Here is a 13,786-nt window from a genome sequence, read left to right on the forward strand (position 1 = left end):
TCAAGCTCTCTACAGGTGTTGCGTTTACCCCCAGACGCTTTTGTACAATTCGCTATAAGTGATTCACACTAGGGGGAAACCGTGGTCTAGTGCAGTGGATCTTAATCTTATAACTTCTGGGGACCTCCACTTAATCATTACTGAAATCCGGGGACCCTCAAAGAGCCAATTTTGGAATCCAGGGCCCCAGGCCTAAACAATCTCATTGATTTGAGCCACAAGACAACACACAAAAATACAGTAACAAGCATCCACCAAACGAGTATACATAAGATTAAATATTTTAGTTAATCCACAAACAAATATAAAAAAAATCAGCATTTTTATTTTAATGGGAAGATTGGAGCTTTTCTAAATTCAGTTATCAATACTACATTCTTCACTTACACTCCTCCCATGAATCAATCTGAGGATGCCAACTTATTTTTTAACTCCAAATTAAAATTTCTTCACATTTATATTGTGTTTAAAAGTGTTAATTTTACATTTCAGCTTCTTAATTACATACAGTTTGTGAATCTGTTCATATCATTTAATTTTAAATCAGTCCGCTGACCCCCTGAGTAGGTGTCGCGGATCTCCCAGGGGTCTCTGGACCACAGGTTAAGGATCACTGGTCTAGTGGATTGCTTGAGGATTGGGAGAGCACAAGACATAGGTTCTCTCTTCGACTCAGTCCCTTATCTTATCTACAACAGTTGCAAGCACCTGGAGGTGCTCAAGTTTACACTGTATTCACTCACACTCAAATAATGTGCCTCCTACACTTCTAGACACATTCACAAATATATGCCACCCACAAGGGGCACCTCTAAAACAACTGACCTTCACACACTTATCTCAAAATCACTGGGCATTTTAAAGCACCCCTTGTCTCAGTCATACAGGAAAATTATGTGGCTGATTACCTAAGTCTTTGAAAAACATGTGTAAATTAAAAGCTATGCTCTCATTTGGGCATTATATTTGACTTTATTGTTAGTCACACATTCCCTTATGACTCGTGTAGAACGTACATGTGTCATAAGGTATGTAAGCATGTGTATAGTACTTTCATAGCATTGTGACTACAACCATTTTCCCAAACTGGTGTGTGCTTACTTCACAAAAGGATATGGCGAAGGATAGTTTCTAATTTAGGTTTGTTTGTACCTATTTCATCAAGGTAACACACTTAAACACCTATGGCACTATGTCCTGAACAAACCAGTGAAACCTTTGGTTGATGGCTGAAGCGACCCACAGACTTAGCATAACTAATCTCAGATCCATTTGGGTGTAAAATAGATGCTCAGTTAATTGAGCATTCCTAAATGTTTGTAAAGGCACACAGAGCTTTCCCTTTCTTGATGCTAACTACATGTGCCTTGCATTCACTGCCCCATCCTCTGACCTCCCCCCCTCAGGTAAGCCTCTGCGTTTCCTTTACAAGTCAGATTCACAAAGCTATTTTATCCATGAAAGTGTAACCTAAATGTGCAAATCACCTTCGAATAAGTGAATAGCCACATTTGTTAAAATTGTGTTTTTACATTGACAAAAAGATTTATCCCTACTTACATTTACCCCAGTAGGTTGTAGTGCTAGGTGCCAGTGAGTGGACAGTCCTGTCCAAGATGCTCTGGAAAGTTTACAAACACCCAGAAAGCTGCAAGTTTCAATGTATTGGAAACCTTTTATTTGCATATTCCCACTTTGAAAAGGATCCCAGATTTCATAAAATCAAGTTCAGGAGTAAATCCCTTTCCAGTGTGACTCTGTGCAGGCACTACCCCTTAAATTGGTGTTGAGATAATACAAACAATTAAAAATTGAACAGCAGTAATCCAAAGGCACTTTCAGATGAGCAGTTATATGCTGTGTACACTGACATATGCATATTTAATAAAGGTTTTCAGAGAGTACTTACAGAAGCTAAAACTGTTGCAGGATTCCAGAATACCAGAATACTCTTGGAAAACTTTTGTGAATTCTAAAAATAAAAAATCACCCCTTAAATGTGAGAATAATCCTACGGTGCAGATGTGCTCTAAGAGAAACCTGATATATATATATATATATATATATATATATATCACAAATACACATTACTTTGCTAACATAGGTACATTATAACTTTGTCATGGAGTCAATCTATAATAGGTCTGTGAATTGGCCAATAAGTGTGAGATCATGTAATATGCAATTTTGGGCCAGATGTAGCAACCCGTTTGCGACTCGCAAACAGCAAAAATTGCCATTTGCGAATCGCAAACGGGAGTTTGCTATGCAGAAATGCATTTTGCGAGTCGGGATCGACTCGCAAAATGCATTTCCGACTCGCAAATAGGAAGGGGTGTTCCCTTCCTATTTGCGAGTCGCAGTGGAATGCAATTCCATACGCGGTCGCAAATGGAGTCGCAGTTACCATCCACTTGAAGTGGATGGTAACCCACTCGCAAATTGGAAGGGGTCCCCATGGGACCCCTACCCCTTTGTGAATGGACCCCAAAATATTTTTACAGGGCAGGTAGGGATCCAAGGGACCACTACCTGCCCTGAAAAAATACCGAAACAAAAGGTTTCGTTTTTTTTTTTTAAGTGCAGCTCGTTTTCCTTTAGGGAAAACGGGCTACACTTGAAAAAAAAAAAAACTGCTTTATTAGCAAGCAGTCACGGACATGGAGGTCTGCTGACTACAGCAGGCCTCCATGTCAGTGAGTGCCCATAGTCGCTATGGGGCCGCAATTTGCGACCCACCTCATTAATATTAATGAGGTGGGTCTTTGCGACCCCATAGCGACTCTCAGAAGGTGTCTGAGACATCTTTCTGCATCAGGTTTTGCGACTCGGAAATTGCGAGGTGCTCGGAGTTGCAAATCCTATTGTTGCTACATCTGGCCCTTTGTTTCTTAAATATGAAACAAACCCAAGAAGAATATTAAAGGAGGGGGAGATGGATTTTCCCTACTTGAACTCTGCACCATCAACCGCTAGTGCCTCCGTCACTTGTAGATTGTATTCCATGGAGTATCCTAAACCCCATCATGAGCATTCTGCTTTCTCTTCTCCGACAGAGGACGTGTCTGTACCCATCGTCACAAACCTGCGAGTGGTTGAAGCGGAAGCTACCCGCCTACGCGTTGTGTGGACTGGGGTAGCACGAGCTACAGGGTACAAAATCATTTGGCGGCACAGTGATGGTAAGTGTAACCCACTTTACCCCTCTAATGATATCTGTATCATTTATCTGGTGGTATTGTCTGTCTTGAGACAAGATAAATAAAATAACAATGTGAAACACCAGAAAACTTGACAATGCCGGTCCTTCAAACTTCAGGTTCCGGGTAAATAGTCATGGGATGGGTTTTACAGAATAGAGCCTTGCTGAAAGTTTAACCAAGAGACATGTGTATATGAGGACAATCTTGTGTGATGGATTTTCCGAAATGTTAAAATTCACCTACATGTACGAAATTACATGCATCACTAGGTGTAAAGTTAACTATGATGTTGCTGAAAGTTTGAACATTTGGGTGCTTTTTTGGAAATGTTTCATTTGAAAATGTTGGTATTGTAGGTGGGGTAGGCCATGCACAGGAAAGAAAATGTCAGTTTCTCAATCTGGCATTTCAAAGATATGTAATAGGGGACTGACTAAAAATATGAATCAGTCTCAAATCCCAAAGTTGGTACAGCATGAAATTATAGGCCAGAAATCATATGTGCCGAGTTTCTAAGTTTTGACGGAAAAGATGTGCGTACTTCTGTATCATATCCATATGATTTACTGAGGCAATTACAACTGTTAAATACATAGGGGTTTGTTACGAGTGTAGCAGTCTTAAGAACACCACACTCACAGTGGTGGTCAGGACATCTGACTGCCACATTACAACCCTGACAGTTAGACCGCCAGGGAACCATATTCTCCGCCAGGATCATGGATCTTGGCGGTGATCGTAATCTGGCAGGGCAGCACTGCCCTGCGGATTACAACCTTCTTCTCTGCCACTCTTTTCAAGGTAGTAACACCGCCATGAAAAGGTTGGTGGATAATAGGTGCAAGGGGCCACAGGGGGGGCCCTGCACGGCCCAGGCACTTGGCATGGGCAGTGCAGCCACCCCTGCGCAGCAAACCTTGAAACTCATTATGGTTCCAGCGGGGAGGTCGAGGTGTAGGCGGTGGTCAACCTGTCGGAAATATGACTGACGGGCTTTTCCGTCTGCCAAACTCATAATGAGGCCCATAGTTTGAGATACAGCATTGTACAAGCATTTTGAATTTAGTTATAAAATATTAAACTAAAATATTTTTAGTGAAGTCAAGAATGGTAAATAAATCCACAAAAGTGGTAATAAATTAAAGAACTCAGGCCCTCATTACGACCCTGGCGGTCGGTGGTAAAGCAGCGGTAAGACCGCAAACAGGCCGGCGGAACAAAAAATGGAATTATGACCGCGGCAGTGTCATCCGCTACTTCACCATTCCGACTGCCATGGCGGTGCTGACCGCTGGGCTGGAGATTTTGGTCTCCAGCCCGGTGGCCGTCACTAGACCGCCAACTGTATCAGGACCCTGCATACCGCCATGGATTTCGAGTGATTCGTAACCGCCATGAGATCCATGGCGGTAGGCACTATCAGTGCCAGGGAATTCCTTCCCTGGCACTGATAGGGGTCTCCCCCACCCCCGCAACCCAGAGGAGTCCTCCCCCACACCCCACGCCCCCCTGCAACCCCCCAAAGGTGGCACAACCTCCCTCCCCACCCTCACCGCAACATACATCACGACAACACATACCTGCACACATACAAACAGACATGCACACCGACCGACCCGCACACATTTCCCATACACACAGCACCCCCCGCACGCATACACGCACTTACACACCCCCTCTACACACTCACATGCATACCCCCATGCACGCACACAACACACATCACCCCCCTCCCCTAACGGACAATCAACTTACCTTGTCCGTTGGCCCTCCGGGAGGGGCGAGATCCATGGGGGCAGTTCTGCCACCAGCACACCGTCACCAGAACACCGCCACACCGAATCATTGACGTGATTCTGTGGGCGGTGTTCTGTTGACGTGGCGGCGGAGGTTGAGCAGCCTCCACTTTCCCGCCGACCGCCAGTATGGCTGCTGGCAGCTTTCCATACGGAAAAGGACGGAGGGCTGCCAGCAGTCATAATACGCACCGCGGAAGACCGCCACCACTGGCGATCTTCAGCTCGGCAGTCTTGCAAAAAGATCGCTGAGGTCGTAATAAGGGCCTCAGTGTTTGCTAGACTACTAAAATGTTTTTCATTCAAGATATTATAGTTTTGAGCAACATTCTTTTGAAAATAAATCGGAAAAAATATACCCCTATTTTCAACAAAATACCATTAGAAACGCAGAATACATCTAAACACTTCACAAATTCCTATCTTCAATAATTTTATCATAACAATTAGCCCTTTAAACTGAAAAAATAATTCCAATGGCTGGAGTTATTTTGCCCATAAAATGTTAATATTTCATATTTAACCATTTACTGTGTAACAAAAAAAGTTTGCAACCAGTTGTACAGAAGATAGCATTATTTTGCCCTTGGTATATTAACTCCATTTCTAGCTCTCATTATACATTTGAGTTTTGTAAACATGATTCCCCAAAGTGTTTTTTTTTTAACAGTAAATTTTAACAGAATATCCTTTCTATTTTATTACTAAGCCATTTGAACTAAAACATCAATCTATCTACTTTAGTTAGACAATATGCTAGTTACCTGTTATCCCTAAAAAGTGTATATGAAAAAAATAAAATTTACAAAATCTCTCCAATAGCTTAACAAACGTATTTGAGGCAAGTGACAAATTATATCAGTATGAAGGGCTGTAAAACCACTGTAATAGCTCTTCAGTTGAATTGCCTAATGAATTCCTTGGAGATTCCTGTTATTCATCAATATCAATGAATCTCAATCCCAGCCTAGGTCTGTGACATTTTTCCTTACTGTCACCAAATGGTCAGAGATACATTTTCTAGGCTTCTATGATTTGTCACAGAAAAACATAAATGGAGTTTCAAAAAGTTAAGTATAACTTTCCTGTAATTCAACAGTTGATGTTCTAACCAATTCACAAATACATAATTAGAAATATATTTAGACAATCTGATATTGAGTAGATTTGTTTTGGTTTGGCTAAGAGTTTCAAAACCCTTATTCCATTTTTGAAAATAATGTCATGTCACAGATTCAAAGGTGAAGGGGGTAATTTTGAGTTTTAATATTTTAATAAGTGAATAAAAGTATATCAGTCAGCATTGGCATTAGGCTGTAAGAGTGCACCCCTTGAAGCTTCAAATCTAAGAGTTCAGAAACCCAGGTGTCTTCCCCAGTTACCTTTCACATGAAGGTCACACCTATATAAGCAATACTCAAGACTCATTCTAAAGAACGTTTGAGTAACAAGAGAATAGATAATCCTAGGTTTTTAAGCATCCACGTGAGTAAAATTGATATACAATCTAAATTAGAATCATTTACATTTACTCTGTCATGAAAATCTGGCATGGCCCTTGTCCTCATGAACCCAGGTGGACAATTATCATCCATATGCTAAACTAATCTAATCCTTACTCCTCAAACTGTGTGATCCTTGTCTTATTATAATCTTTAGTAAATTTATTCTTCTGCTTTTATAATCCTAAGGCTCTAATGCACACCAAATACTGATCAGAGTTTGTAAAAGAAAAACAGTGTTTGCAGTATAAACCATACAACCTAAGGAATCAGTATACAAGAAGCGTACTCCCATCAACAGGTGTGGCCACTCTGTGAGATGTAGTGACAGGGCAGTTACTATTTGTTAATAATCCTTTTCAGAAATCATATTGATTACATTAAATTACATTCACCCTACTTTGGAGCTCAAGAAAAACACCTTTTAGCAAAGACTACTGATGCCGCATACAAGGTGCTTTTAGCTGAGAGTTGGAGTCAGCATGTCACATCTTTTCAAGATCAGGCAGCTCGTGCTACCCGTCCTCCATCCTCCAAGATCCTCCGTAATAAGGTGTACAGGAGAAGATGATATTGTAGGAAAGTACCCTCTTTCTAGGCATGGTTAACTCCATTTTCAGCCTGTTGCCAATGTGCTTGACTGTGTCCACAGGGATCCTGCTAACCAGGACCCTGGTGATTATGCTCTCTCCCTTTAAACTTGGATCCTTGAACCAAATACACGCGGCATTAGGCATATTGGTGCCTCCATGTAGACATTAGGCATTCTGGTGCCTCTATGTAGACATTAGGCATACTGGTGCCTCCATGTAAGTCCCTAGTATATGGTACCCAGGGCATGGGGCAGCAGGGGATTCCCAGGGGATGCAGGATTTATTATGCCACCCATGGTGAGCCTATGCAAAGTGTATCTGCAGGCCTGCCATTGCAGTCTCCATCAAACAGGTGTATGCACCCTTTTCGCTACAGGTCACTGCACCAGGTCACTGTAAGTCACCCCTATGGTAGGCCCTCCTAGCCCAGAGGGCATGGTGCAAGTACCTGTGTGTGGGCACCCCTGCATGAGCAGAGGTGCCCCCACAAACTCCAGCTCCATTTTCATGGACTTCGTGAATGCAGGGACACCAATTTACACCTGTACTGGGCATAGGGCACTACCTATGTCAAGCTACATAATGGTAGCTCCAAACCTGGGCATGTTTGGTATCAAACATGTCGGAATCATACCCTAATAATGTTGCCAGTATTGGAAATATGATTCCATGCACTCTGGGGGCTCCTTAGAGGACCCACAGCATTGCCCCTACCAGCCTTCTGGTGTTTTCTGGGCAGCCTAAGTTGCTGCCACTCCTCAAACAGGTTTCTGCCCTCCTGGTGCTTGAACAGCTCAAGCAAAGGAAGGCAGAACAAAGGATTCCCTTTGGGGGGGGGGGGGGGGGGTAACACCCTCTCCCTTTGGCTATACGTGTTACATGGCTTGGGAGGGGTAGCCTCCCCAAGTCACTGGTATGCTTTGAAGGGCACAGTTGGTTCCCTCTGTGCATAAACCAGTCTACACTGTTTCAAGCCCCCCCAGTCCCTGATCTGGCACAAAACTGGACAGTGGAAAGGGGAGTGACCACTCCCCTGTCCATCGCCACCCCAGGGGTGGTGCTCACAGTTCCTCCAGAAGGTCCCTTGATTCTGCCATCTTGAATCCAAGGTATGCAGAGGCCTATGGGAGCATCTGAGTGGTCAGATCAGGCAGATGATGTAAGAGCCCCCCTCCTGATAGGTGATCACCTGGCTAGGTGAACAATCCACCTTTCAGGGCTGTTTAGGGTCTTCCTCTGGGGTGGGTCCTCAGGTTCTCCTTGCAAGATTCCAGCAGGACTCCTCTGCAACCTCTACTTCGACTTCTAGCCACTGGAACTGCGACTTTCCCCAGCTGTGCATCCTCTGAGGGTGGCAAGTCTTCAGTCTGCACGAGAATGAAAAAGGAATCTCCCTTGGAGTGAAGGAGTCTCTCTCCTGCATCCACAGGCACCAACTGCAATGACAACCGGCTGCATGGATCTCCTCTCATCCTGAGCTGTGTGGATCCTGCATCACAGACAGTGGTCTGAAGTAGTCACTTTGGCCCTCCCTGCCAGCTGTCCAAACTTGGTGGAGCTAAGCCCGTGCCTTCCCACGCAGGACAGTACCCCGTGCACTGCGAATCTTGCAGGTACCAAGGCTTGTTGGCATCTCCTCCAAGGAACCTTCAGGCTCTGTGCAGCCCCAGTCACCAGCACTCCCTCCTACGACACATAGCCCTCTGTGAATTTCTTCTGTGGTGTGGGACCCTTCTCCAGTTGTGCTGCTTGCGCTCCTCTGTGACTCCTGGTTCCTCTTCCAGTGGGTGTCCTGTGGGGGCTGCCATTTCTTCTGTGGACTCTCTGTCTTGCTGAGGGGCCTCCCAGGGCTCCACCGTGTGTTGAGCCTCCTGGTCCTTGCTGGCCCCCGGCAGCTCCACTTTTGCTTCACTGCGACTTCTGCCTTCGCCAAAGCTTATTTGTGGGCTTTCCACGCCACTGACTGACTCCAGTCTTCTATCCGCCGTGGAATGTCACCTGCATCCTTGAGGACCTCTTCGATGGCTCCAGGGCTGCAGTGCTGACAGTATTTGTCCTACCATCGACCAACTCCTGCAACCACAGAAGGGTGGGTAATGTCTGGGTGTTGCATTATCTTCCTTTCAGTCCTTTTGGGTGGTTTGGGGAAAATCCAGTAACTTACTCCTTTCTTCCTGGTCATTGGGGGGCACTGTGGTACTTACATTTGTGGTTCCCTAGTTCCTCCAGCTGCCCTCTACAATTTCCACTTACCTAGGTGGGGGTCCTACATTTGCATTCCATTTGTGTAGTATATGGTTTGTTCTCCCCCTAGGGTCACTGTTGTCTATTGCTATTTGCACTGTTTTCTATTGCTATTTATGCCTATTTCTGATGACTAGTGTACATATCTAGTGTGTTACTTACCTCCTGTTGGACGGTTGCCTCTCTAGTTCTTTTTGGTAATTGTGTCACTAAAATAAAGTACCTTTATATTTGTAGCACTGAGTGTTTCCTTTCATGTGAGTAAGTGCTGTGTGACTACAGTGGTATTGCATGAGTGTTGCATGTAACCCATATAAGCCTTGGCTGCTCATTCACAGCTACCTCTAGAGAGCCTGGCTTCTACACACTGTCTACACTACACTAATAGGAGATACCTGGCATAAGGTGTAAGTCCCTTTAGTCCCACCACATTCTAGGCCAGCTTCCTACAGATATCAAAACTTGAATTCTAGAACCAGGTTGCAAAATTGAAAAGATTATTTGGTCTTGGAGTTCTTGAGTCATTACAACTGAGTATCATATTAGTATTCTTGATCAAAGTAGGAAATCTGTCTATAAAGTCTCTTTTTCCTTTCCTTTTTTTCTTTTGCCTTTGTGTCTTTTGTTGACTAGTCATTTTTATTTCCCTTTCAATTCTTCTCACTTTGTTTTAAACTGGTTTTATAGTTTGCTAAGGTTTTCCTTTAAGGTTATTTATAATCACATGTTTAGTTGAAATGCTATGAGAACATTAGTTAGCGGTTCTATTACTCTTTTTTTCCTACTGTTATGACATTTAAATTGTGATTAAAATAAGTAAATGAATAAAACTGTTTTTTACTACTCAGATGAGGTCTATCCACACAGATATTACTGTCCTAAGATACTGGAGGCATGCCTAACCAAGCAAGTGTCATGGACCCCACTTGTGGTACTTGCAGGCATCAGCTGCAGTGATTGTGTTATCACATATTACTTCACATTCTCTAAATGTGTTGTAAATACCAAGCAGTTAGTAATTACCCCTGAATGATACCTCCAGTTCTAGCACAGTTTCCATCTCTAGCTTCACTCTGGGATTATGACAACTTTCCTGCACGCCTATTGACTTTTTTTTACATTCATAACAAATTTTACATGCATACTACTTTTTGATTGTCTGTTTGGTTTTCATCAGGGCGCGAATTCTCGAGATTGTTGCCGGCTGAACCAACCTCTTTTTACATTGATGGCCTGGAAGCCAACACAGTCTACTCAATAGCGGTGTCTGCTCAGATCGGGAACAAGGAGAGCGCTCCAGTCGCCTTGACAGCCAGGACGGGTGAGCGACATCATTGTCAGTATAGTGATAGTGTCTCACCAAATATCTCAGTGGCAGGGCCTAATTTTGCAATCAGGACTTCATTTTAAATATACATATATGTTCTGTTAAAGGCCAAGCTGCTCCTTGTGGCACTGAAAAGTAGTTATGCATCTTTCTGAATATAGTTGTCGGAAGCTTGAATGGTAATGCGAGGAGTCCGAGCACCATGTGCTGGTGAATATAGACACACATAGAATATAAAATAGCAAACATCAATAGGCTGATGCTGAAGTTACATAGACGTGCTATGTGTACCCTTCACAAGTGTTTCATATCCATTCCCACCTGTGAGGGGTCTTGCCCAGTCCGGTGTTAGGATGTTCTACCGGATGCTTCCTTAGAAAAGGGTGTGGGCAAATGTTTGTCTCGGATGCATTCAGAAAGATTCAGTGCCAGGATCTCTTCACGCACAAGCTTTAATGGAGGCAGAGCCATGAGACATCGAAACATGTGTCGGCTACCTTTCTGGCACAATGATTTATCTTTTCCTGAAATGCTCATCAACCCCAAGGGACTGTTGATCAACTTTGTAATATGAATATACTAGTTCAGTGTTTTGTCATGGGTGTGATTCCATCAAACTTCAGAATTGATGTTAGGGATGCCATTCAGTTGTTTATTGTTGTCAGATGATTATATTTCTGTTGGCTTAAGTGAATGCTCTATATTTTTCTTGTGGCATTTTCTATCTCAGTTTTACAAGATCAGCTATAATGTCATCCTAGAAGCTTAGGACAGCTTTGATTTCAAAGCACAAGCTCTTACTACCCCAGCGAGCACTCACTTGCACTTCTACTTCCAATTGGCTCTAATTCTAAACGCCCTGTGGGGCCCAGCAACCAATGTGCTGGATGTACTGTGGCCTTGTCACCACTCCTTTTCCCCTGCTATAGTTTATTCTCTTTCTGCTCTTGATTGGTGTAGCCAAAGACTCAATGTTGTTTTGCTGTTTGCAGTCTGTTTCAGTTTTTTGGTTCCCTAGACCCTCTGTTTCTTTCCATTTTTTTCCTGCAAGGCCATACCCACTGCATAAACTATCTATGCCCATCCGTGCAGATTCAGATCCATGGTATGTGACTTCTGGTCATGTGTATCCTGTGTTACTGCTTAATTCTGGTTCCATCTTGATGTGGTAGGATGATGATCATGATGTGCCTCCGCTGTGTTCCTCCAGTGTCCATTTTTATCGCTCTTCTTGTCACCTCTGGTTGCCATTCTTCTCCTCTCTTTGCTCCATCACTGGTAGGCGCTGATTGATCTCTTTCTTGTGCCTCTTCAGGAGATGTGGCTGTGGGCAGAGTTACTAACCTGCGAGTTACAGGCAGCGAAGACACCAAGATTAGGATTGCGTGGTCTGCGGTCCTGAGGGCCACAGGATACAGAGTGACGTGGAGACGTAGTGATGGTGAGCGAGACTTTCTTAACGCTAGGCTAGTGCTACACTTCATTATATGTTTCTTGCTTTTCAGGCTTGGTGAGGATTGTGACTATCCAGACTCAGTTGTAACATTCTCAGCTGAGCAAATTCGTCATGCACTTGCGGATGGATCCAAAGGAGGAAGCTGGTTTGTGGTGCCAACACAATCACTCTATACTGGAAGATCGGCCGAGCACTAGCAATGAGAGAGTTCAATTAGACTGTTTAGTGTTTGTGACCTTAACTTGAAAATGAATGGGTCTGTCAGTTTTGTAGGCTGCATTGCAAATGTTTGATCCCCATCTATAGTGACTAAGGGCCTCATTAGGAGGTCGGCGGACAAAATTCCGACGGGGAGGTTGCCGTCGCCCTGGCTGATTCCAACCTGCACCTGCCATCAACCCGTTGAGATCACCGATCCCAATAGAGAAAGTGGAGCCCTGGCAGTCTGACCGCCAGGGTCTAAATGTAGCGGTCGGGCCGCCACTGCGAGGCTGGTGGTCTCAAAACCCCCAGCCTCATGATGAGGATCTAAGTGAGCGAATAAATGGAGTGGAGAGTGGCCCAGAATAATTATCAGTAGCAGAGATTAATTCAAGCATGCCACCTATCATTTTTTGTGTTTTGGGGGGGGGGGGCAATTTTGTATGAGCAGCATATAAAACCTACATTTTTATCAGGACTCTTGGGGAAGTGCATACCAATAAAACAGGCGGAAGTTCTGCTTTCTGATCTTTAGAGGTTAGTGCTTTGATTACAAAACAGTAATAGTAGTCTGTGAAGTAACTACAACATGTGCCAATGGATGGCCAAATATGCACCTTCTTTTAGTTGTATGGTTATGGGTGATATTAGCTGTTACTCTTAGATGTGAGCTGTCCCAAAGGACAAACAAAAACACCATCCTAAATTGCAAAATCCTAACAGACGTATCCCTCCAAATAAACAAATCTCTTTGAACCTACAGGTGTTGAGGTCTCAAGGACGGTGACTGGTGACATCTTATCTACAGAGATCACCGATCTGGAGCCAGAGACCGCCTACACGATACGCGTCGTTGCCCTTGTGGGCAGCAGGGAAGGAAGCCCGACTTCCATCAGTGCCCGAACAGGTAAGCCGACCAAAGAGTTGTAAGGAGTGATTACCCAAGGTACTATTTTAAAGTATACGATCAAGTACTTCTAAAATGGTGCTAAAATGATCTGGAATATATAGATAATCATTTGTATTAAAGTTTTTACCCCTAGAAATTTTATAGTTGATTAACTTCACAGTTTTCATCCTAAAACTCTTCTTCTTTCCAGGAATATCTTCTGGCCGTTTGTCAGTGTGTCTAGATCCCTTCTGTCCTGTAGGGATTACAAATTTGGGCCATGATTTTACATAAAATATTAATCATTATTTTATATAATCAAGTAATAGTACAACACCAACAGACCAATCGCCTCGATGCTTCATTTTCCATCTTACCAGATGGTTAGAAATACACTTTGGGCACTGAACCACCCCCCGAGCCACTAATGTACACATTCATGGCAGGGTTAGACAAGCATCCAATGGTGATGGTTATGAGTGTGTATAATTTTATATATGCACCTCTAACGTTCCTCTCCCGGTTGTGGATGGCAGCAGTGTTTTGACTGGGCCACAACACAGCAAAGACATGAA

At 43.6% G+C, this 13,786-nt stretch overlaps 1 protein-coding gene across 1 annotated transcript in view; it reads left to right on the forward strand.

The window, feature by feature from the left end:
• The window catches only part of COL7A1 (collagen type VII alpha 1 chain), a 618,941-nt gene that overhangs the window by 270,481 nt on the left and 334,674 nt on the right, over positions 1–13,786 (forward strand). The window contains exons 19-22 of the mRNA XM_069207404.1: positions 3,057–3,182; positions 10,516–10,659; positions 11,981–12,106; positions 13,086–13,229. Coding sequence (XP_069063505.1) covers positions 3,057–3,182; positions 10,516–10,659; positions 11,981–12,106; positions 13,086–13,229 — 540 coding nt within the window. The remainder of the gene's footprint in view (positions 1–3,056; positions 3,183–10,515; positions 10,660–11,980; positions 12,107–13,085; positions 13,230–13,786) is intronic.

This window comes from Pleurodeles waltl, chromosome 9 (genome assembly GCF_031143425.1).
Source record: "Pleurodeles waltl isolate 20211129_DDA chromosome 9, aPleWal1.hap1.20221129, whole genome shotgun sequence".
Classification (NCBI taxonomy): Eukaryota; Metazoa; Chordata; class Amphibia; order Caudata; family Salamandridae; genus Pleurodeles; species Pleurodeles waltl.